General features: G+C 49.1%; 1 protein-coding gene across 1 annotated transcript in view; it reads left to right on the top strand.

Annotated features, from left to right (window-relative positions):
• SDK1 (sidekick cell adhesion molecule 1) overlaps positions 1 to 24,309 on the top strand; it is a 529,423-nt gene that overhangs the window by 325,957 nt on the left and 179,157 nt on the right. The window contains exon 13 of the mRNA XM_060032516.1: positions 9,619 to 9,755. Within this exon, the coding sequence (XP_059888499.1) occupies positions 9,619 to 9,755 (137 nt within the window). The remainder of the gene's footprint in view (positions 1 to 9,618; positions 9,756 to 24,309) is intronic.

Below are 24,309 nucleotides of genomic sequence, written 5' to 3'. Positions count from 1 at the left end.
CCGGGAGCCTAGCTTAGGGCAGACAGTCAGTCACAGCTCTTACCGTTCCTCGCCATCTTATAAAAAAAATGTTCCTCTTTTCATCCGCGGCACCCTCCCCGTCACCTGGGACCAGGAAGTTTCTCTCTTTTATCCTCTGACACACTAGGTGTGTCTGTCTGCTGCGGAGCCAGCCCACCGTGCATGGAACGGCGCCAGGGGCATAGCAGGTGCCCCATCAGTGTCTGAGGAAGCCCTGCTCCACTTACCAGGTTGAAATGGGTTTGAGATTTGGTACCGCCGAGGAGGTACTAATTTCTGAGGCGTCTGCCTCATCCTCTCCCCGAGAGGAGAGGCGTCTGCAATCCCAGAGGGTCTCCTTATGCGTCTGGTAAATTAACAACACACGGTCATCGTTAATGGCAGTCACCAGTTCTGTTAGCTGTGTCTCTCCTGCTAGTTTGCTAGGGCCTTACAGGAAGGGACTGGTTCTGGGGTGACTCCGGACCCCCAAAGCTTCTTGCTGTGCGGGACCAGGCGCGAAGGCTTTTTGGATTGATTGTTAATCATTTGAAGACCCAATTAGCATTGCATCATTCCTTCTGAGATCAGAGACTAATTCTTCTGAGCCGGGAGTACAGAGAAAAACCTGACTTACAGAGCGACTGGAAGACTCGGACCCCGAGGCAGTGGGAGAGGTTTCTTTCAATAAAACCACTTCCGACAAAGCCATAATAGGGAGCGAACGATTTAATACCATCTCTCCAGAGTTATCAGGCCCCCATCGCCTTCATCCTCAGAGAGAAGCCAGAGGAGATGGGTTTGACCAAGGTGTCATTTGTGCATTAGAGGGACAGCGCTTTTGCGCAGGAAATGCTTACCCAATCCTCTCCCACCAGAGCAGCTCCCCATGGCCACCACTGTCCCAACCGCCTTCTCCCGAGCCTCTCCCCAAGCCGTTCCTCTCAAGCACACCTCGCTCATCGCCGTCCCCTGCGGCCCAGGCTTTGTTGTTAATTTCTGACGTTATGGAGGCGTCATCTTCCTGATGATGATTTCTCCTTAACTCACTGAAGTGACAGCACTGGCCTCGTCCCCGTCGTCCCTGCTGTTCTCAGAGCCTTTTAGCTGCCGCCCTGTCTGCAAATCACTGTCTGTGAGTCACTGGCTGACCATTTATCTCCTTTCAGACTTGGCGGAGAAGGTGCCAGGACACAGTCTCCCGCTATTAGATGAGCTTCTCTGAGATGGATTCAGAATATATTAAAGCCTCATTTATCGGCTATTGATGGGTTAGTCAAGTATCTCGCAAAGCTTGATTTTCCAGATAACCGAAACATCATTTAAAGAAATAGTGTACGTTTCCAATGCGTATTAAAAAGTTCTTTGCATTAGGAAACAGGTAATATTGGACACGAGGTACGCTAGAGGGAATTTCCATGGAGGGGAGAGGCTGGAACTAGGGGGGAAAAAATCTAAATTTCCTTCCAACTCTGAGTCCTGTGATGTCTGTAAAGAAGACACTTTGCGTGGGCCGCCCTCTTTTGGGGCAGCAGTGGACGAGGGCTCGTTATTTCTAGCTGCATCACGGACAGTGATGTCCTTGGGCACCACTGGGCTTTAGATCTCGGTTCCTGTTCTAAATGCCTCAAGGCCACTTTGCCTTTTAAGTTCCGAAGTCTCGTCACTCTTTTTAAGTCTTTTCTCACGCCTCCACACCAAGCTCAGGGCTGCCGTTGTTGCTGTTCGGGTGCCTACTTCTGGCGCGCCCTGTGGTATTCTCCTGGGAGGCTTTTCAGCGCTGGGAGGGGGGGCATCGGAAGCCACTCTTCCCAGACTCCCACCTGGGTGAGCATCCAGCTCTGAGGCTGGACAGAGGGACTTGCCTGAGCTGCTCCAAGGGCTTCCTCAGCTGAAAGAGCTACGGACTGCAGAGGGCGTCGAGGGGCAGACGTGATCAGTTCTGCTCCAGAGTGCGTCGAGGGCAAGAGGGAGGCCCAGGAAGTCTTCACTGAGGAGAGACTGAGCTCCGGAGCTTTGGAGGCTGAGCTGGATTCTCCGGCACAGGTGGGAACGGCCTGGCTCAGGGAGCTGCGAGTCACTGGTGATGGCCTTGGTCACGGCCGGGCGGTTCCACGCACCCAGTGTGGGGACGGAGCTCATGAGCGTGGAGGGGGAGCTGCAGAGGGTGCAGGGGTGTGGCGTGACCCCGACAGTGCAGAAGGTTCCATGCGGCCTGAGTGCGACGGCTCTAGGAGGGCTGGTGGGTGGGCGGAGCAGAGGGTCCGGCACGTGGGCCTTTCTAAGGTCCAGCAGGTAGGACTCGGTGACTCACGAGATGCCCGTGTGCAGGGTGGACAGTGGATGGAATGGAGATCCTGGAGCGTCACCACGGACGGGAAGGAGGGACGGGCAGAGAAGATCCCTAGTCCTGGCGGGACGAAAGACTCGTGACTCGCTGTCAACCCGGAGGCGGAGCCCCCTGGCATGTTTTCCTGGAGCCTCTTCCTGTGCCTGCTGTAAGGTGCCACTCAGGGCCCCGCAGCGTCCCGTCCACATCACGGAGGTCTTTTCAGGCTCGTGGGTTCCGCATCTGCTTCCAAGGCCTCAGGCCGCCTGCACGTCTCTCCTCCTGACTTAGAAGTGAGACCGTGGTGGCCATCAGGGGGCCTCTTTGAGCACGGCCAGTGTCCGCATGTAGAAAACGGCCCGGACCCCAACCACCCTAGTCAGCCTGCTAAGTTAACCCTCCTCATGTCAGAAAATCTTCCATTTCAGGGCAAGTCCTTACAGCGCAGTTCTGACACTGAGTGCCTGGAGTTAGCAGAGACCCCACAGGTGAAGGGCACTGTCCCCAACAAGACTGTCCTCGCTCCAGCGCCAGCCGCTCGCTCCAGGGCTCACAGGCCCCCGTGCTCCTGACAGACTCACTCCCCCGTCAGCTCAGTAGCTCCCTAGAGAGACCCCCAGAGCTCAGCTAAATGCTTATTTACTATCTCAGTTTTATCATAAAAAGTAAAAGTCAGGACCAGACAAATGAGGAGATGCACAGGGCATGGAATGGGAGGGTCCCAAGCACAAAACTCGTATCCTCAGGACACGCCACCCTCCCGGCACATACATGTCTGATCACCGACCAGGACACTCATCTGAGCTTGATGTCCAGTTCTTATGGGGTTTTATTACGTGGTCATGACTGAATCCTTGGCCACGTGATTGAACTCCGTCTCCAGCACCCACCCCTCCACTTCCCGGGGGATCAGAAGGTCAGGCTGATGTCACTGTCTCAGAGCCCCAGCCCTCTGATACATGGTTGGTCTCTCCAGCGTGTATACCCCCCTCCTGGAACTATGCAGGGGCCCCCCAACAAGCGACCTTTAGCACAAACTCAGGTGTGGCCTGAGGGGCCCACCATGAATAGCAAAGACACCCCTGTCACTCAGGAAATTCCAAGGGTTTACTTCCATCCCGGGACAAAGAAGAAACTTGTCTTATTTGGAAAATTTATCCACGTTTATTCTTAGTTTGTCTTCAGGTGGGACTGTTTCAACTACTTCGGTTTGGTTTGGTTTCAGAACAAACCAATTCCAGCAGGAAATGGGGAGAAGCAGAAAAGATGTTTTCATCCTGGCATTTTCTTCATCTTGGCCTTCGTTGGAAATCCAAGGGAGGTTCCATTATTGGAGAAGTCAGATAGAAATAACAGCTCAGGACTTCCCTGGTGGCGCAGTGGTTAAGAATCCACCTGCCAATGCAAGGGTCACGGGTTCGAGCCCTGATCCGGGATGATCCCACATGCTACAGAGCAGCTAAGCCCATGTGCCACAACTACTGAGCCTGCATGCTACAGCTACTGAAGCCTGTGCCTAGAAGCCCATGCTCCGCAACAAGAGAAGCCACCGCAATGAGAAGCTGGCACACACAACGAAGAGTAGCCCCCGCTCGCCGCAACTAGAGGAAGCCTGCACACAGCAACGAAGACCCAACACAGCCAATAAATAAATAAATAATAAATAAATAAATATTTAAAAAAATACATACAGTAAACTGATTTTTTTAAAAGCCACTAAAAACAAAGAAAGAAAGAAAAGTTCCTTTTCTGATTTAAAGCTTAATTCACAAAGAGAAAACAAGACAACATTTCAAGCTCAAGTTTAATCTTCATTGTACTGATTTATGATTTAAAGTTGCAGTCTGGCTGAATGGATACAAACACAAGACCCACATATATGCTGTGTACAAGAGACCCACTTCAGACGTAGGGACACATACAGACTGAAAGTGAGGGGATGGAAAAAGATATTCCATGCAAATGGAAATCAAAAGAAAGCTGGAGTAGCAATTCTCATATCAGTGCAAAATAGACTTTAAAATAAAGACTATTACAAGAGACAAAGAAGGACACTGCATAATAATCAAGCGATCAAGAAGAAGATATAACAATTGTAAATATTTATGTACCGGGCTTCCTGCTGGCACAGAGGTGGAGAGTCCACCTGCCGATGCAGTGGACATGGGTTCGTGCCCCAGTCCGGGAAGATCCCACATGCCACGGAGCAGCTGGGCCCGTGAGCCATGGCCGCTGAGCCTGCGCGTCTGGAGCCTGTGCTCCGCAATGGGAGAGGCCACAGCAGTGAGAGGCCCGCGTACCCCGAAAAAATAAAAAATAAAAAAAAATTTATGTACCAACATAGGAGCACCTCAATATATAAGGCAAATGCTAACAGCCATAAAAGGGGAAATCGACAGTAACACAATCATAGTAGGGGACTTTAACACCCTACTTTCACCAATGGGCAGATCAACCAAAATGAAAATAAATAAGGAAACACAAGCTTTAAATGATACATTAAACAAGATGGACTTAATTGATATTTATAGGACATTCCATCCAAAAACAACAGAATACACTTTCTTCTCAAGAGCTCATGGAACATTCTCCAGGATACTTCGTATCTTGGGTCACAAATCAAGCCTTGGTAAATTTAAGAAAATTGAAATTGTATCAAGTATCTTTTCCAACCACAACGCTATGAGACTAGATATCAATTACAGGAAAAAAACTGTAAAAAATACAAACACATGGAGGCTAAACAGTATGCTACTAAATAACCAAGAGATCACTGAAGAAATCAAAGAGGAAATCAAAAAATACCTAGAAACAAATGACAATGAAAACACAATGGCCCAAAACCTATGGGATGCAGCAAAAGCAATTCTAAGAGGGAAGTTTATAGCAATACAATCCTACCTCAAGAAACAAGAAAAATCTCAAACAACCTAACCTTACACCTAAAGCCATTAGAGAAAGAACAACCAAAGAAAAAACAAAACCCAAAGTTAGCAGAAGGAAAGAAATCATAAAGATCAGATCAGAAATAAATGAAAAAGAAATGAAGGAAACGATAGCAAAGATCAATAAAACTAAAAGCTGGTTCTTTGAGAAGGTAAACAAAATTGATAAACCTTTAGCCAGTTCATCAAGAAAAACAGGGAGAAGACTCAAATCAACAGAATTAGAAATGGAAAAGGAGAAGTAACAACTGACACTGAAGAAATACAAAGGAGAGATTACTACAAGCAACTATATCCCAATAAAATGGACAACCTGAAAAAAATGGACAAATTCTTAGAAAAGCACAACCTTCCGAGACTGAACCAGGAAGAAATAGAAAATATAAACAGACCAATCACAAGTGCTGAAATTGAAACTGTGATTAAAAATCTTCCAACAAACAAAAGCCCAGGACCAGATGGATTCACAGGCGAATTCTATCAAACATTTAGAGGAGAGCTAACACCTATCCTTCTCAAACTCTTCCAAAATATAGCAGAGGGAGGAACCCTCCCAAACTCTTCTACGAGGCCACCATCACCCTGATACCAAAACCAGACAAAGAGTCACAAAGAAAGAAAACTACAGGCCAATATCACTGCTGAACATAGATGCAAAAATCCTCAACAAAATACTAGCAAACAATCCAACAGCACATTAAAAGGATCATACACCACGATCAAGTGGGGTTTATCCCAGGAATGCAAGGATTCTTCAATATATGCAAATCAATCAATGTGATAAACCATATCAACAAACTGAAGGATAAAAACCATGTGATCATCTCAATAGATGCAGAAAAAGCTTTCGACAAAATTCAACACCCTTTTACGATAAAAACCCTGCGGAAAGTAGGCATAGAGGGAACTTACTTCAACATAGTAAAGGCCATATATGACAAACCCACAGCCAACATCGTTCTCAATTGTGAAAAACTGAAACCATTTCCACTAAGATCAGGAACAAGACAAGGTTGCCCACTCTCACCACTATCATTCAACATAGTTTTGAAAGTTTTAGCCACAGCAATCAGAGAAGAAAAATAAAAGGAATCCAAATCGGAAAAGAAGAGGTAAAACTGTCACTGTCTGCAGTTGACACAATACTATACATAGAGAATCCTAAAGATGCCACCAGAAAACTACTAGGTCTAATCAATGAATTTGGTAAAGTAGCAGGATACAAAATTAATGCACAGAAATCTCTTGCCTTCCTACGCACTAATGATGAAAAATCTGAAAGAGGAATTAAGGAAGCACTCCCATTTACCATTGCAACTAAAAGAATAAAATACCTAGCAATAAACCTACCTAAGGAGACAAAAGACCTGTATGCAGAAAACTTTATGACCCTGATGAAAGAAATTAAAGATGATACAAACAGGTGGAGAGATATATCAGTGTCTTGGATTGAAAGAATCAACACTGTGAAAATAACTATACTACCCAAAGCAATCTACAGATTCAATGCAATCCCTATCAAACTACCAATGGCATTTTGCACAGAACTAGAACAAACAATTTCACAATTTGTGTGGAAACACAAAAGACCCCGAATAGCCAAAGCAATCTTGAGAAAGAAGAACAGAGCTGCAGGAATCAAGCTCCCTGACTTCACACTATACTACAAAGCTACAGTAATCAAGACAGTAGGGTAGTGGCACAAAAACAGAAAAATAGATCAATGGAACAGGATAGAAAGCCCAGAGATAAACCCACGCACATATGGTCACCTTATCTTTGATAAAGGAGGCAGGAATATACAATTGGGGAAAGACACCCTCTTCAATAAGTGGTGCTGGGAAAACTGGACAGCTACATGTAAAAGAATGAAATTAGAACACTCCCTAACATGATACTCAAAAATAAATCTCAAAATGGAGTAAAGACCTAAATGTAAGGTCAGACACTATAAAACTCTTAGAGGAAAACATAGGCAGAAGACTCTGTGACATAAATCACAGCAAGATCCTTTTTGACCCACCTCCTACAGAAATGGAAATAAAAACAAAAATAAACAAATGGGACCTAATGAAAGTTAAAATCTTTCGCACAGCAAAGGAAACCATAAACAAGACCAAAAGACAACCCTCAAAATGGGAGAAAATATTTGCAAACGAAGCAAGTGACAAAGGATTAATCTCCAAAATATACAAGCAGCTCATGCAGCTCAATATCGAAAAAACAAACAACCCAATCCAAAAATGGGCAGAAGCCCTAAATTGACCTTTCTCCAAAGAAGATATACAGATTGTCAACAAACACATGAAAGGATGCTCAACATCACTAATCATTAGAGAAATGCAAATCAAACCTACAGCAAGGTATCACCACACACCAGTCAGAATGGCCATCATCAAAAAATCTACAGACGATAAATGCTGGAGAGAGTGTGGAGAAAAGGGAACCCTCTTGCCCTGTTGGTGGGAATGTAAATTGATACAGCCACTATGGAGGACAGTATGGAGGTTCCTTAAAACACTAAAAATAGAACTACCATATGACCCAGCAATCCCACTACTGGGCATATACCCTGAGAAAACCATAATTCAAAAAGAGTCATGTACCACAGTGTTTATTGCAACATTATTTACAGTAGCCAGGACATGGAAGCAACCTAAGTGTCCATCGACAGATGAATGGATAAAGAAGATGTGGCACATATATACAATGGAATATTACTCAGCCATAAAAAGAAACGAAATTGAGTTGTTTGTAGTGAGGTGGATGGACCTAGAGTCTGTCATACAGGGTGAAGTAAGTCAGAAAGAGAGAAACAAATACCGTATGCTAACACATATATATGGAATCTAAAAAAAGAAAAATGGTCTGAAGAACCTAGGGGCAGGACAGGAATAAAGATGCAGACGTAGAGAATGGACTTGAGGACACGGGGAGGGGGAAGGGTAAGCTGGGACGAAGCCCGAAGCCAGAGAGAGGCATGGACATATATACACTACCAAATGTAAAATAGATAGCTAGTGGGAAGCAGCCGCATAGCACAGGGAGATCAGCTCAGTGCTTTGTGACCACCTAGAGGAGTGGGATAGGGAGGGTGGGAGGGAGACGCAAGAGGGAGGGGATATGGGGATATATGTATACATATAGCTGATTCACTGTTATACAGCAGCAACTAACACAACACTGCAAACCAATTATACTCCAATAAAGATGGTAAATAAATAAAGTCACAGTCTATGTTAGAAATATTGGTTTGTTTATAAATGGTGTGGTGGGTTAGAGAGAGCTGTGTTTCTTAGGTAGCTGCAAGCACATAACAGCTTAATAAATTTCAAAGTGAAATGAGTACATTTTTTAAATTAAAAATATCAAGGATAATTATGGCTTTTTGTGCTGACCTATGTGGGTTAGCAATAATTGATGTCTAAGGGAGACCAGAAGCCGTTAGTGGGTGAAGCGGGTGATACCCAGCCTCCCCTTTCCCAGCACTCCTTGTAGGAGAAGAAGCCATTCTCAATGGCCACAGAACAGGGTCCTGCTCCCGGAGCGTGAGATGTAAAGGTTAAATATGGGCTGGGCAGCTCACGACTGCAAGGTTGCTGACCCGTCGGTGGTAGAAACCACGCAGCTGGATTTTGACGCTTCGTCACCAGTAAATCCCAGTGAAGACCCTTTGTGTTAGTAACTTCTTTCCAGAATTTATTTGCTTTGTGTTTCCATTTTATAGCCTTGCTGATGCATTGTTTTCTATTTCCATGGGGTTCCAGTTAGTGTTTTTACCACATTTCCCTTCCAGTGCTTTCCCCAAATCTCCATTATCCAACAGAAGACAGAACAACAATATAACCTCGCAAGCTCAGTAATGAGGCTGCTCCGTTGTCCAAGAATACATATGGGCATTTTGGCTGGTAACTCCAGATGGCTGGTGTCGGAAGCTTCCACAGTAAATTATATTTCCCAGGCCTTTTCCTAGTCTATGGCTTGCTGCCTTCCCACTAACAGCCTCTAGCTGTAAAAACAAACTGTTGACCAAGTTTTCTCGATTAAATAGTCTACTGTATAAAATCGGCGCTCCCCACTCGATTTAAGTGAGAGTCATTAGTTGTTTAATCCCTACCAGAGGGATTAAATCAAATTACGTTTGGAAAATAAAGCACATTGTGAATGCTGAAGGGTTTTCCGGGGGCAGGGAGTCGTTAGTATTTGTGTTCGGGGCGTGTTCGATGTTCTCCATTTTCAAAACATTGCACACAAGGACCAGGCAACATAAGAACGAGGAGGCTGACCTGCAATTCTAACTTGCGTTTTCTTTTCTTTTCTTTTTTTTGTTCTTTTGTATCCAAGTGAACTGCCTCATTCACCCCAGAACCTCCTGGCCAGCCTGAATTCTTCCCACAGCCATACCGTGATGCTCTCCTGGGTCCGACCCTTTGATGGAAACAGCCCTGTTCTCTACTACGTTGTGGAGCTGTCTGAAAACAGTAAGTAATGAAGCAACACTGTCGCCATGGACAATAATCGGATTTCTCCCTGTGCTCTTAACGTCCTTAACCTTTACTTATGGCCCAGTCCCAGAACAGCTAGTGAAACGTTACGGTGCTTTACGGAGTTTCCAATGAAAACCACAGCTCGGGCTTCGGGAAAATTAAAGGGCGGCGTGGGAGCCTAGGCGGGCAGCGGACGGAGTGGCTGGAGGGCCTCCAGTGGGAGCCTGGGTTTGGGCCGAGGCCCCAGATGGCTGTGCCCGTGGGGCCGCCCTGAGCAAGGCTACCCAGTTCAGCATGGGACGAACTTGGAAACGCATGAACAGTGCCTCCACCTGGGGCTGGTCTGAGGGTCAGCAACAACGAGAGTTAACCTGTTTTGGTGGTTTGGGCGCAGACGTCATGCTAAGGGCTCAGTGGGCCGTCTCCTTCCTCACCTTCCTCGGCCTCTCAGCAGCGGTCACCACCATCCTTCACCAGACAGTCTCCTCCTTCATTGGACTCCCCTCCAGCCCCACTGGCCACCTCCCCTCCTCTCTACTGCTGGCCTCTCCTCTCCGCTCTCCCAGAACCTCTTCCTAGGACATCTCGTGCATCCCTGTGATTTCCAGTGGCGTCTTTTCCTCATCTTTGGCCTCCAGGACCACAGAGGGAACCCACATAAGCAGTTGGCATCTCTGACCTGGTTGTCTCACAGATGCCTTCAACTTAGGTTCTTCAAACTCTGTCTTTGGACATTTTAACCCTAGCTGTTCCCGCCTCATCACTGCAGCCATTCTAATCTCAGTGTGTGCCCCCTTGGTGACTCCTGTATCACTCAAGCCAGGAGCCCAGGAATAGTCCTGGGTTTCTTTTTCCCTCTCCCGACCCCACTCCCACCCCAATGCATCAGCAGCCCTGCCCGTCTGTGTTCTAGGACGTAGCAGGAACCTGCGCTCCTCTCTCTGTCTCTCCAGGGCACAGTTCCCTCTCACCAGGACAAGTGCCACAGCGTCTTCCAAACCGTTCTCACACAGGCCGAAACATCGACCTTCCTAAAATATAACTGGACTATATCCTCCCTCCCCCGTACGAATTCAGCAGGGCCTGGAGCAGAACCCACCCTGCCTCGGCCCCCGGGCAGCCTCCCAGGCCACTGCTTTTTGCTCTGTGCCACCCACCGTGTTTCACGAGGTCTCCCTAAGGGCCAGGCTCCCCCTGTCCCGGCCCCTTGCCTGGAGGCTCCACACACGAGCTCCGTTGAACCGCTTCCTGCCGAAGCTGGCTTCCTGCCTTTGTCATCCCACTGTTACTCCAGGCTCCTTCCTGGGGCCTCCCCCAGGACCATAGGTCACTGGGCTCTTGTGATGGTCAGCTTCCCTGGGCTGGCAGCCGGTCTCATCGTGACGTTATTATAAGTGGGCCTCTGTTTCAGGACAGCTGGGAGTGGTGGTGTCCCCCCAGCCAAAGCGGGCTGTCCTGCTGAGACCCCACAGGCACTGGGCACCGCCCACTCCCTCAGGCAGGACAGCCTACGTTTCTGCCACAGCTCTTCCCAAGCTCGCTCGCCCTGTACACTCTCCCACTGGCTGTTGACTGAACTCACGGGTTTCCCCTAATTACCTTTGGTTCTTCCACCTCCTGTCACGCGATGGATCCCCTTCTGATCATTGCATGCTCAGACCGCAGCAGGCCCTGTCAGTCAGTGACGTGCGAGTGCAAAGCCCTGGCCCAGGGTCGCAGGTGGTAATAGGCGAGGAGGGGACTCCGCCCAGCCGTCAGCCTCGGGAGCCTGTGCTCTTCCTGGTGGCCAGGCCACTGCAGAGAAGCCTTAGGGGGCAGACCCCTCCCTCTCGTGCTTTAGCGGTGACTGTGGTGAAAGTGGACCCAGGATAGCACTTGGGTGTCAGTCCCTGCGGGGATTAAGGGAAGCGCTCTGTGGACCTGCCTTTATTTGAACTGGGCTCCCCCAACCCCATCAGTATGCTACTTCCATGTCCTGCCTTTCTAAAGGTTCACCCTTGACTACAATGGCTCCAGTTCCAAGCACATCCTAGACTGAGGTGCCCAGGGCCCAGGCCCTCGCTCCCTCTCCGCGGTCCTCTGCGTTGCCTGATCTGGTCTCTTTCCTCAAGGAGAGGGTAGGGTGTGAATGGAAATCAGCCAACACCCATCTTAGTTTTAGTTCAACAGCTCTGATCAAAGAGGGGAGGGATTGGCAGTATTTATTGACGTAACTTTTCTGGGCGGTTAAGGTTTTCCCGAGGATGTCAGGGCCGCGTGGCCTGTAAGCAAAACGGGACCCGACAGGGATCTGCACAGAGAGAAGTGTCAGAAGCAGGCTCCCCATCAGGGCCCTGGCAGAGGCGACCCCCGCTGGGTGTCACCTCCTTGAGATCAGGACTGTGTTTTGCTCGTCTGTCTTTGTGCCCTTCAGAGGCGCTCACCAGATGAACTGGGTCAGTCCCTGGCAGAGTCCCCAGTGGTGGACTCAAGTTATAGTGGCAGACCGTCTGCCAAAAGGGAAGTGCTCTATGGCAGCCCGGTTACGTAAAATAAGGCATTGTTTCAAAACGCCACACCAACTGTTTTCTTAACAACTTGCATGATCGGCCGGTTCTCTGTCAGACATCCTGCCTAAATAAGAAGCAGGTCTTACGTGCAGTCATTTATTCCATCCATCCATCCATCCGTCCGTCCATTCAGTACCAAGTCCTGATTGGGCATCTGCTCTGCACCAGGCACTCTGCTGGGTGCTGGGCTGCAGAGCTGAAATGGTCAGTCTCAACCCACCGACAGCAGAGACCTGGTCAGACACGTCAACACATCCTGCCACGTACGGCGCTCCCGCTGAGGTACGTCCCGAGTTCAGTAGGGGGACGGCGTGTGGAGGCCCCAGCTGGGAGGTGGACAGTGCCCTCAGAGGGGCAGGCATGCCAGGAGACCGGGGCCAGCAGACGACAGGGGGCAGCGTCAGCAAAGGTCCCAGAGCATAAGTCTCGAGGCGTTTAGAACCAGCCGTCTTTCAAGGTGACGCCAGTGTGGGGAACCAGGCCAGGATGCTGAGAAGGTGACCGAGGGCGTCGTTAGTCCCTCCTCAGCCTCTGGCTGTCCCACTGGACCCCCCTGGAGCTGGCTGATACCCAGATGCTTTTGCTTCAGAGGAAGAGTAGTGTAGAAGAATCCGGAGTACTCTCCACTATTGTTATGATCGCACCCAGTATGATTATTACACAGAGAATCTAAAGTGGGTAGCATGGGTGTCTCCGGGCCGATACTGATTTCAATTGTATAAAACACGTCTGCGGCCTTGCCTGAATCACTTTGCGCTGCTCTCAGTGGATGAGCCGCACTGATGAAGCAGCTGAACATGCTGGCTGGTTATGGTCAGAAAAAACAGCTTCGCTGCAAGGACACTGAAATGGAGATGGTTTTGGCCTACACTCAGCGGTGTGCAAGTGGACAGTCCTAAATAGCTCCGCCCAACAGCCCACTCGTCCAGCGGCTCAGGGTACTCGCTGCCACCAGCGCCTCCTGGCAGGCTGAGTAGGACGCCGTTCTCCCGGAGACCCTGGATCCTGCAGGGACCAAACTGGAGGGCTTTAGTGGCGGAGGCAGGCGCTTTGTAACACCTGCCCCACAACACGCCAGCCGTTAAGATAGGGCTTCTTTAGAGCTTTTATGGAGCAGAACTCCGGAGCTGTGCCGAGTGTCTGCACTGGACTGGAGCTGAAGCCCTTTATGGACAGTACGGGCCCCTGCAGGCATCCTGCAGTTCCTGTCTGTGGAGCCGGTAGTTCTCTGGGCCCAGGCGTCTCTGTGGGAGGCCAGGGGCTGGAGAGCGCAGCACTGTCCCAAGGCCTGGCCCGAGGTCCAAGCCTGCTGGGCTGAGAGCAGGGGTCAGTGCCCCAAGGGACTGCCTCGGGGCATCCCTGTGTTAAGAGAGAGCAGGGATTCTTGATGTCTCCATAGCAGGGACCCTGTAAACAGGCTGAAAACTCTGTTGCATAGCAAAAGGATTTGGCCCATTCTCTAAAATATTTGTTGAGTTTAATTAAGAATAATCTTTCTTTAAGATTACTATGATCACAAGGGGGAGATTGCCAGAAAAAACTTGTGATGGACTCTGAAGTGGACCCAAAAGCAGGTCACTGGGTGTCTCATCGAGCAGCCTTCAGGGTTCCCTGATGCTTTGGGGGCTGCACTTTTCACTGGTTTTGAGCTGTTTTTACAACTCTAGATGATAGAAAACTTGTAGTGCTGCAAATCATTCTTGTCCATAGAAATGCAAATGAATCGTGTCCTGGTTATAAGCGGTTACTGCAGTACTTAGTTACTGCTCTGTAGCTATTGGTCAGTTTTGCATCTATTTGTAAATTCATTTTAGCATTCCTCACTGTCGGTATGTGTGTGTGTGTGGTTCACATTCTCTTTTGATACATGGTAACATCTTACTGGTTCCCTCATTAATTAATGACAACTAAAATCTTTGACACATGCTCATTTTATATTTGGATGAGAACCGTGATTTTCCCTTTTTAAAAATGTATCCTTTAACACGAGTGCATTGGCATCCTATAGTGTTAGGAACGCACAGACGCATCTAAGGCAGCACGTGCCGCAAGCTTCCGTGATACCTGACGTTCGGGGAAGGCCATCGCTGTATCTCAGACTAATTCCCAAACCGAGCCCTTCCCTGTTTTCATGAGTTTAACTAAGGCATTTTGCTGCTAAAATAGAATAAGCTTGGTCTTTGACCACTTAGAAAAAGCAAGTCTTTTCCGCATTAATTTATTTAAATCTTAGCACGTGACTCCTGTTAAGTCATTGCAGGCAACAAGCATACTTACATGAAAATTTCAGAATATTTCATCTTGTTTAGTTCTCCTGTTAGTTTTTAACAGATATGAGTGTTCATAGCTTTATACATTATAATATTTAAATTTGATTAAAATATTAAAAATACCTTTGTAATTTGTTATTAAAGTTACATATGCTCATTAATAAAAAATTTAGAAATTACTTACAGCACAAAGAATACAAATAATCCCTACGATCCCACGTGTGTGGAGAGCAACCCGCCCGCCGTGTGCTCCGTCCCTCTGCGGCCGCATCCTCCAGGACTCGGCTCCATCACTGAATCCCTCGGCCCTCCGTCTTCAAGCTCCCCCTGTCTCCTGGTTCCTTCTGCCTCAGAGGTGAATCATCTCCACCCCCTCATGCCATCTGCTCCCCTCTGCCCAAGCCGTGGCATCATTTCCACAGCACAGACCCAGCGAGCACTTTTCGGTCCCCTCCTCCCCGACGTCTCTGCATCCCATGCTCTCTTCACCCCTCCACTTACAACTCTGCTCCCTGGGCTTGACTTCCATCTCCCTCCTCATTCTCACGTCTCAGTCTTTTGTCTCTTGGACCATTTTCTCTGACTCACCTGACTTCATTTCCAGTCCTGCCCTTACAGTGTTGGTGTCCCTTGGTTTTCCTTGCTCAGGACGCTGGTCTTCTCTCCCCACGTTTCCCCCAGTGATCCCTTCCCCGAGGGTCACCTCCCACCACGGGCTGCAGCTCCCCGTCATGTGCTTCCAGCCCAGACCTCAGATTCATGCAGACGTCCCCACCTAGACGTCCCCAGGTTCACCAAACGCAAACTGTCAAAGGAGACCTCATCACCCTCCAGGTTAGAAACAGAGACGTCATTCCTGTCCCCTCACCACTCCCCGCCCCCCTCAAAGGCGTCAGTACGTCCCTTTGGGTTGGTTTTACCTCGTAAGCGTCTTGTCTCATCCACTGCCCCTCCGCATTTCAGCAGCCCTGTCCCTGACTGGCTCTGGCCCGCCGTACAACCCCACCCATCTGGCCTCCCCTCTCCGCCCAGGAGTCCCCACGTTCTCTGCGTGTCTGCAGAGCGCACACCCCGCTTGAAGCGCTGCAGAGGCCCCCAGAGCAGGCGTCGCATCCGGGCTGGGCAGGGAGCCTCGGGTTCCCCCAAGTGTGCTTGTGCTTCTAGCAGCCCGGAGACTTAGTCCCAGGCCACCTTCTAACCAGATCGCCAGCCCTAATTCCTCCTTGTGTAGAAACCCTTATTGCTTAGAGAGCAGATTCCAGGCTTATTAGCACATTAATAGTGCCGTTGATCACCTGACCCCCGCCTGCCTCTCCAGGTTTATCTCCAGCCACTCGTTGCTGTGCTTTTCAGCTGCAGCGTCAGGGCTCTGCTCGAAGCTCCCTGAGCGCCCCCAGCGGCGCCTTTGCTCAGCTCCCCAGTCCTGCCCTTCCGTCTTCCGCCGGCTCCTTCGTAGCACCCCCTCTGGGAACTGTCCTCTCCAGGAAGTGCTGTCCCCAGACTCCTGCCCCCACATGCAGGGCAGGCAAAGTAGGCCCTTAGAGCATCAGCACAGGCAGGATACCAAAACTAAGCAAAATGTCTGGAAGGAAACTCTTTCATAATTTTTCCTACTCGGAGTTTGCGAAGATATTTCCCCGTGTTTTCGCTGAGAAGATCTATGGCTCTGAGCCTTGAGCTCAGGGCTTGTAGTTACTTTACTTTCATTCTTTGATTTCTGGTCGTGCTGAACACATTTTTCCAAGTCGGCTGCTTTTCGTGCTTCCCCTGCTACGATCTGTCAGTTTCCTTTCCCCTATTTTTCTATCAAGGCCTTAGGGTTTTTCCTGTCATTTGTGACAAGAATGTTTTCAATTTGTTTTTTTACCCTTAATTTTTGTGTCTTACTTTTTGACATATTATGTAGTAAATCTATTTATGTTTTCCTTTATGACTTCTTTCATCACTTTTATGTTTGGATATTTCAACACTATCGAGCATAACATATATATATATATATATATATATATATATATATATATATATTTTTTTTTTTTTTTGGTACACGGGCCTCTCACTGCCGTGGCCTCTCCCGTTGCGGAGCACAGGCTCCGGACGCGCAGGCTCAGCGGCCATGGCTCACAGGCCCAGCCGCTCCGCGGCATGTGGGATCTTCCCAGACCGGGGCACGAACCCGTGTCCCCTGCATCAGCAGGCGGACTCTCAACCACTGCGCCACCAGGGAAGCCCCATAACATATATTTTTATAAGTTTTCATGTTGTTTGTAAAGCTTTCAGGTTTAATACGTTTAACTCTTTAATTCATCTGGAATTTAGATGTAAGTAATCTGACATGTGACCTTTTATTTCTTCCAAATGACCCCACTGTTTTCAGCATGACTTATCAAATAATCCATTTATTTATGAAGTGCCTTTCTCCTATATTAAGGGGACCTGTTTATGTCAAAGTCTGTGGCGTTTGTTTGGACCCATTGATTCATCACCTGATTATCTGCCAGTTCTATAATATTTTGATGGCTTTAGTCCCCAAATACATTTTAATAACTGATAAGGCATTCCCCTCATCTTTTCAGAATTTTTGTCAGTTCTGGTCACCTGTTTCGTCTTCCAGAAAAAAATTGGAATTATTTTGTCAAATTTTGAAAATCATCACATTGACTTTTTAATCATGTTAAACCTATGGTCAGTTTTATGAGAACTGACTTCTTGGTGATTCTGTCTTCCCATCCAGAAAAATAATATGCTTCTCCGTTTCTTCAGCTATTTTCTTATATTGCTTAGTGAAGTTTGCAGGTTTATACCCATAGGTTCTATACTTTATTTGTTACAGTTGCCCTAAGATTTTGTCTTATTGCTACTGTAAATAGAATTTTCTTTCCATTTCATCTTCTAAAGAGTTATTCATTGTTGAAACAAAGGAAAGCTATTGATGTTTAGGTATTTGTTTATTATTATTATAAATATTTTTCAGTTGATCCTTTTAGTTTTCAAGGTAGACAATCATATCTTCTCCAAATAGTAAAACTGTTTTGTTTGCTTTTTTTTTAATAATTTATGTTAATCCTCTTATTTATGTACTTTTTTTGGCTGCGTTGGGTCTTCGTTGCTGTGCGTGGGCTTTCTCTAGTTGCAGCAAGCGGGGGCTACTTTTCGTTGCAATCTGAGGGCGTCTCATTGCGGTGGCTTCTCTTGTTGCGGAGCACGGACTCTAGCCGCGCGGGCTTTAGTACCTGTGGCACGTGGGCTCAGTAGTTGTGGCTCACGGGCTCTAGAGCACAGGCTCAGTAGTTGTGGCACACAGGCTTTGTTGCCTCACGGCATGTGGGATCTTCCCAGACCAGGGCTCGAACCCGTGTCCCCTACATTGGCAGGCAGATTCTTAACCACTGCCCCACCAGGGAAGCCCTCCTTTTGCTTTTATATCTTACTGGGTCGGTCAAAATAATTTTAAAAAGTAAAGGTGATTGGCGTAGTCGTTGTTTATCTGATCTCAGTGGGGCGTCTACGAGGATTTTACTGTTGTGTATAATGTTGATATTCTTGTTGTTTATTGAGTTTTGACAGATATATCTACAGCACGTAGCTCATACCTTAAACAAGATACAACACACTTTCAACATTTCAGAAAGTTCCCTGTGTCCCTTTCCAGTCTTCCTCCTTCAAAGGCAAGCACTCTTCCGACTTCCATCTGAAACTCATATAAATGAACACGACACTGATTTGAAACAGCCGTTTCTCATCCTGTAATACGTTCCACCCATTCCTGGTTCTTAGGGTTTTAAAAATATATGTTTCTTCTTTCTAAGCAAGTTTGTTTTGTTTTGTTTTTTTAATTCCATTTAGCAATACCCTACAATTTATGCAGGAGAATTCACTATATGAATACCCTGTAGGCTCGCAGCTCTGCCGTGAACTCCCAAGGTCCTGCCTCTGGACAGGTTTCCAAGCTGACTCTGAGGGCTTGGTCATCATTATGAGGTTCCTGAGCCTCAGACTTGAAATCAGTGTATTTTTCCTTAACTTGGAAAGAAACACTGTCTTCCGTAAGTTAATACCTTTCTTCGTCTTTTCCAAAGGTGTGCGAGAACTGTCAGGTTGGAAGGACGTTTCTACGTCCCATGCACCTTCGCCGCCTCTGACGCGTGGAGAAGTCCACACAGCAGGCAGCTGCTGTCAGGAGGCTGCTGGTTCTCCCGGGCGGCTTAGCGGCTTCCTTCTGAAACCCCACATCCAGAGTGTTGCTTTGTTCCCTTAGTCAACAGGGAACCCAAAGCTAGACCGAGTGCTTAGCTGAGCTCCCTAAGTCCCCCGGGTGTTAGAACATCTCTCTGGCTTCTTCTGCTTAGTGATTTTGGATTTGTTTATCTTTAATTTTCATTTCATCATCCAGTTTCATGCATATCTCACTTTAGCAGGTCTTTAACAGCAGGAGCTCTCTCTTTCTGTCTCTCCACACACACACATACACACTCACGCAGGATAGAATGATGCCAGACTGAGGGGCGAGCCGCAGAGGGCCGTGCAGCGCCGCTGAGCGGCACGGCGTGGACGCAGAGCCTGGCAACTTGCCCCGCGGAGCTGGGCCGGCGGTGCTGTGCGGGCAGCTCTCGTCCCGGCGGCAGAGGGCAGGGGCCCAGGGCCCGGCGCAGGAAGGGCCCTTATTCTGAACTGGTGAGTGAATTTCCGGGAAGAGGGGGCCGAGGATGGCCAGGAAGCCGGGCGCGGGAACGGGAAGCACCCCGCGAGGTCGTGGTCCGGGCGCTTGCTGAGTCTGAGATGGTGTTTGGGGGTTCAGGTAGCGACGGCCCAGGGCAGTTTGTCTTTCCTGGAGCGTGGAACATTCTGGCGCCGATACCTTTCTCGAGCAGGGCTTCTTGTGTCACCTGCTGGCCCAAGACTGGCTTTTGGAGAAGGTTCTGGGAGGCCCCGACGCCTGCGCCCCCGGGCGTCCTCGGGGAGGTGAGGAGACCCCGTGCGGCTCTGCTGGCTCTCCTGCCGCCTGCCCGCCAGCCCCTCCCCGCGAGCATGGGACACCCTCTCCTGCCTCACTGTTAGCTGCTCCAGAGCTGACGCTGGGCTTTGCGCGGCTCTGCTTGCCGGAGTGGCAAAGAGACTGTTCTTTACCCTTCAAATCGTTTTCATCCGTCTGTGACACACGTCTCACACGGGTACTTGCTAAAAGCCTCGGAGTGTGAGGAAGTGGTTTCGGCCTTCGCTCACTTTTCTGTGGGTTTTTTCACGTTGAACCTCACATTAAAAGCACTTGCTCCCATTTTAAAATCCATCCAGGAGGACAGCACGCGTCACAGTCGTTCCCTGTCGCGTTGCTGTGTCGTAGGCCCAGAGAGGGGCTGAGGAGGGGGGGTTGGGGTCCTGTCCCCTTGGCTCCCTGCCCTTGGGCAAGATGAGGAGGTGGGCAGGGCAGCCGAGGGGCCGCACAGCCCCTGCGGGTCCTTGCCTTCCCAAGCCCGGCCCCCAGACGGACGCGGCTTCCCGTGCAGGGACACCCGGTGCAGAGCAGAGTGGCCCCTGCCGCGTGTCTTCCCCGAGGCCGGCTCAGCTGCTTCCACCGGGTCGCCGGCCAGCCGAGGTCGGACCTGTCCCCAGCCCACCGTGTGGGGCTCCCTGCGACCAAGACTTGTCTCCTGCCCCAGGCTGAGTTGCCCTCCGCTTCTGCATTTGTCCAGTGCCCATGTCCAACCTCTCTGGCCAGTGTCTCCTCTGATGCAAACGGCTTCTCCAGTTCAGGGACCACACTCTTCCCAGGACTGTGTCGCCCCATGAACCCACGCCTGGGGCACATTTGGTGTCTTACCAACAGCTCAGGAGGCCCAGTCCCTTAGATGTGAACAGCCGAAGGTCTCAAAGCCTGTTCTTGGCATCGCTCTGGCCGTAGTCCTTAGCAGAGAAGTTCGTTTAGTTCCTTAAATGCTCAACTCTTTTGTTCTTAACTCTTAAGGCAAAACTTGGTACATTGTAAGTCTAACCCCACAGACTTTTATTGCTCCTCTAAAGACAGATACGGCAGAGACAGCCTTCCCCAAGTGAAAGATGTGCAACTCTTTTAGCCTGTGCTCTTTGGGCTTTTGTCTTAGGCAGAAAGTACCCGTCCACCTCTGCTCTTTCTCCTGGTCCAGTGACGATGTCTGACTAGTCTGAGTCTCTCACCCCATCCATCCTTAGGGGAGTGGCCCGGCCCTCCTGTGACCTCAGACTTATCCCCCATGGTTCCATGAGTAGCTCTGGGTCACAACATCCTTTCAAAATTGTGCTTCGATTCGCTCGTTTTAGGTATGTTTAATGCCTCGACAGAATCGTGGAAGACCTCGTGGCCTTATCTCAAGATTACGGTCTGTTCTAAAAATGTTATTTCTGCCAGCTCAGGCTTGAAATTCTAAAGTGTCACTACAAATTATATGCCTTTCATTCTTTTAATAATTTTTTGTCCAAAATCCTGCAGAAGGATCTCACTTAACCTCGCAGAGCTTGCTATTATCTGGGCTGTGAATAAACAAGAGAGGCTGCTCCGTAGCCCTGGGGTGCTTGCCCCTGAGTTTTCCCGTCCGCCCGGAGCAGATGAGCGGCTTGGAGTGGGGATCCATTCCACAGCACCCCCACCCCCGAGAGGCCTCACTCTGTGGAGGGTGAGATTATTTGTGTGTCTGGGCTTTGACACTGTGCCTCTGTCGGCACGGTGACCATGATCTGAGGGTGCTGTAATATAGACAAGCGAATGTGATTCATCCTGCCAAACTCACGTCAGTAACTCATTCAGCCGAACACTGATGTATAGGTCAGAGTCTCTGAAAAACTTGAAAAGAATTACACAAAGCACTTGAAAAATCATGAGAATGGCTTAGAAAACGACGGTAATGTTGACCTGTATTTGTTTTGTTTCATGTTTTTCTCCTACTCTTTATTTTCCAGAGAAAATTTTTGTTAATGAACTTCTATTGCTTTTTTCGTGAGATACATACATATATTTACCTTTTTGTATTACTCTATGGATGTGCAGTTCTACAGGATAGACCCAGGGTTTATAGCTTATGTAATTTTGGAGCTTTGGTTAAGAAAAACCATTCAAAGCTGCAAGTACCCCTGCTGGGACCTTGGGCAGGGCCAGCACAGATGGGGGCCAAACTCAAGTCTCACTGGAGGGGGCACAGGGTCCACCGTGAGGGCACTGGGTGACCGCTATTTGCAGCGCGTGGAGGGCCCGGCCCCTTGTTTTCACTCCACCCAAAGGCAGCAGGTCCTCAAACACGAGAGGTTCCCGTGAGCCACGTCTGGGACAGCCCACCCTCCAGAGCTCTGACCCCAGAAGAATCCCAGTGGCTTAAATCCGGGCTTTCCGCACGCAGCGGTGAGCCCCGTGCCTGCTGGTGTCCTCATACACCAGCCCCGACCTCTCCTCGCGCAGGACACCTGGGTCTCCAGTGCAGGCCCCGCACCTGCCCCTCTCCTCCTGGCCCTGTCGACCCATTAACTGACTGGCCTTGTCCCCCCTCGGTAAACGTTTTATTTAGAACACGTTTTGGTTTACGGGATAATTGTGGAGATAGAGGGCTCCCTGGACCCCATGCTCAGTTGCCCCTCTTATTAACATCTTGCCTTTGTGGGGGACATTTGTCACAATCAGTGAACTAATATTGGCATATGGTTATTACCTGAAGGCCGTGCTTTACTCGGGTTTCCTCAGCATTTTGCAGATGCCTTTTTCTGTCCCAGGATCCCATCCAGCACCACGTCACACTGAGGGCCCGCGTCTCCTTGGGCTGCTCTGGCCGGGCAGTTTCTCAGACTTACCCGGGTTTTGATGATGGTGGCAGCTCGAGAAGGCAGGTCAGGCGTCTTGCAGGATGCCACTCCACTGGGGTTTGTCAGAGTGTCCTCTCGTGGTTGGACTGGAGTTGGGGCTCTGGGGGAGGAGCCCACGGAGGCAAAGCGCCCTCTCCTCACGCCCCCCCCCCACCTCGTGGTTGGACTGGAGTTGGGGCTCTGGGGGAGGAGCCCACGGAGGCAAAGCGCCTCTCCTCACGCCCCCCCCCACCTCGTGGTTGGACTGGAGTTGGGGCTCTGGGGGAGGAGCCCACGGAGGCAAAGCGCCCTCTCCTCACGCCCCCCCCCCCCCCAGGCGCCTGTTCTCAGCTGACTGCTGTTCATGTGGGTCAGGCTTTGGAAACGTCGGGGGCTGTGACGGAGTTTGTGCTACGGTCGCCTTCTCTGTGGCCCCTGTCCTGAGTGGGCACTGTCGGCCTCAGAAGCCCAGAGCACTTGCATTCAGCGTCTACACAGCCAGCCCGGGGCGGGAAAGGAGAGTGTCTGATCAGCGTGACCGTGCTGGACCCTCGAAGGCGACGGTCCAAGAGAATAGCTCCTCTTCTGAATCATCTCTGTGACCGAGCCCTCGGCTTCCTTGCTTTAATGCTAAGCAGCTACAAGAAGTCAAAAGAACAACATCAGGCTTATCCGGGAGTCTCCACGAGGTGGAAAGATCAGGCCATAGTCCATGCCTCCGTTTCTCGGGTGTGAATGGGGAAGCTCGTACCTGCCGCAGGTAACTGTGGAGGTTGGATGCGCCCCGATGAAGGCATCGCCAGTGCCTGGGGCACAGCAGGTGCTTCCCCAGAACAGGGAGGAATCCAGTTCCTACAGTGGGTCACGCACTCTTCTAGGTACTGAGGATCCAACAGTGAATTAAATGCATTCGAATGGAGTTTATCTCATGGGTAGCCATTACTATTATAATACTTACGATATTTATATTTCAGGAGACACAGTATGTAGACAGTTGTAGCCAAATCAGCAGTGGAATTACAATTAAAAAAATAAATTTGCATCTTAATTTTCCACTTAACTCACGCTGTAACCTGGGGGAAGTTATTTTAATGAAAGAATGTTCATTCTCATCCACGTAAAACAATACAAGGTACAGCGTCAGTGAAATCATATATTTTCAGCTATCAAATGTACAATTTAAGCAGTTACAATGCTCACTGCTGGCAATGTAGTGACAAGAGTCACTTTCTAAAAACTTTTTGTTAGGAAAAGTACTAAATACGCACAAAGGTGCAGAGTTTTCTTGTATTTGGTTTCCAAAACCATTAATATTTTGCCACAGTTGTTTCATCAGTTCCCCACCTTTTTTGCTAAAGTATTTTAAAAGAAATCCCAGAGATTTTGTCATTTCATCCTTAAGTGATTCAGTAAATAGCTCGAAAGAGGACATTGTATACCTATGACAGAATTAATGGAATCTTTAATATCATCTTATACTCAGTCCACATTTAAGCGTCCCTCATCGTTTTTCTAAAAACGTCTTTTCACAGTTGATTTGCTTGAATCAGGATCCAGACAAGGTCCATCTGTTGTGTTGGTGGTTTTGTCTCTTCCGTCTCCTAACCGACTCGCCCTGCTTTGAGCCCCGCCTGCCTTCCTACCCGCTCTCGCCTGGGGTACAGCCCAGGGCGCTTGCCTGCTGAATGTCCCAAGTCCGGGATTTGGCTCTCCGCTTCCTCCTGGTGTCACTTAACTGGTTCCTGCATCTTCTTCATTGCCCAGACACATTCAGCTTTTGGTTTTCTGTGCTTTCTTGGGGTGTGTGTGAGTGTCAGCACTGCCCGGGTGCTTCTGGGTACCCCGTACCTCGTCTCGCAGGGCAACGCTGGAGGCCCGGCTGCTCTGTTCTCAGTGATGTTGGACCATCCAGGAGCCTAGGCGGTGACAGCC

The sequence above is a fragment of the Delphinus delphis genome, chromosome 15 (assembly GCF_949987515.2).
Source record: "Delphinus delphis chromosome 15, mDelDel1.2, whole genome shotgun sequence".
NCBI lineage: Eukaryota > Metazoa > Chordata > Mammalia > Artiodactyla > Delphinidae > Delphinus > Delphinus delphis.
This window is presented reverse-complemented; position numbering and strand designations above follow the sequence as displayed.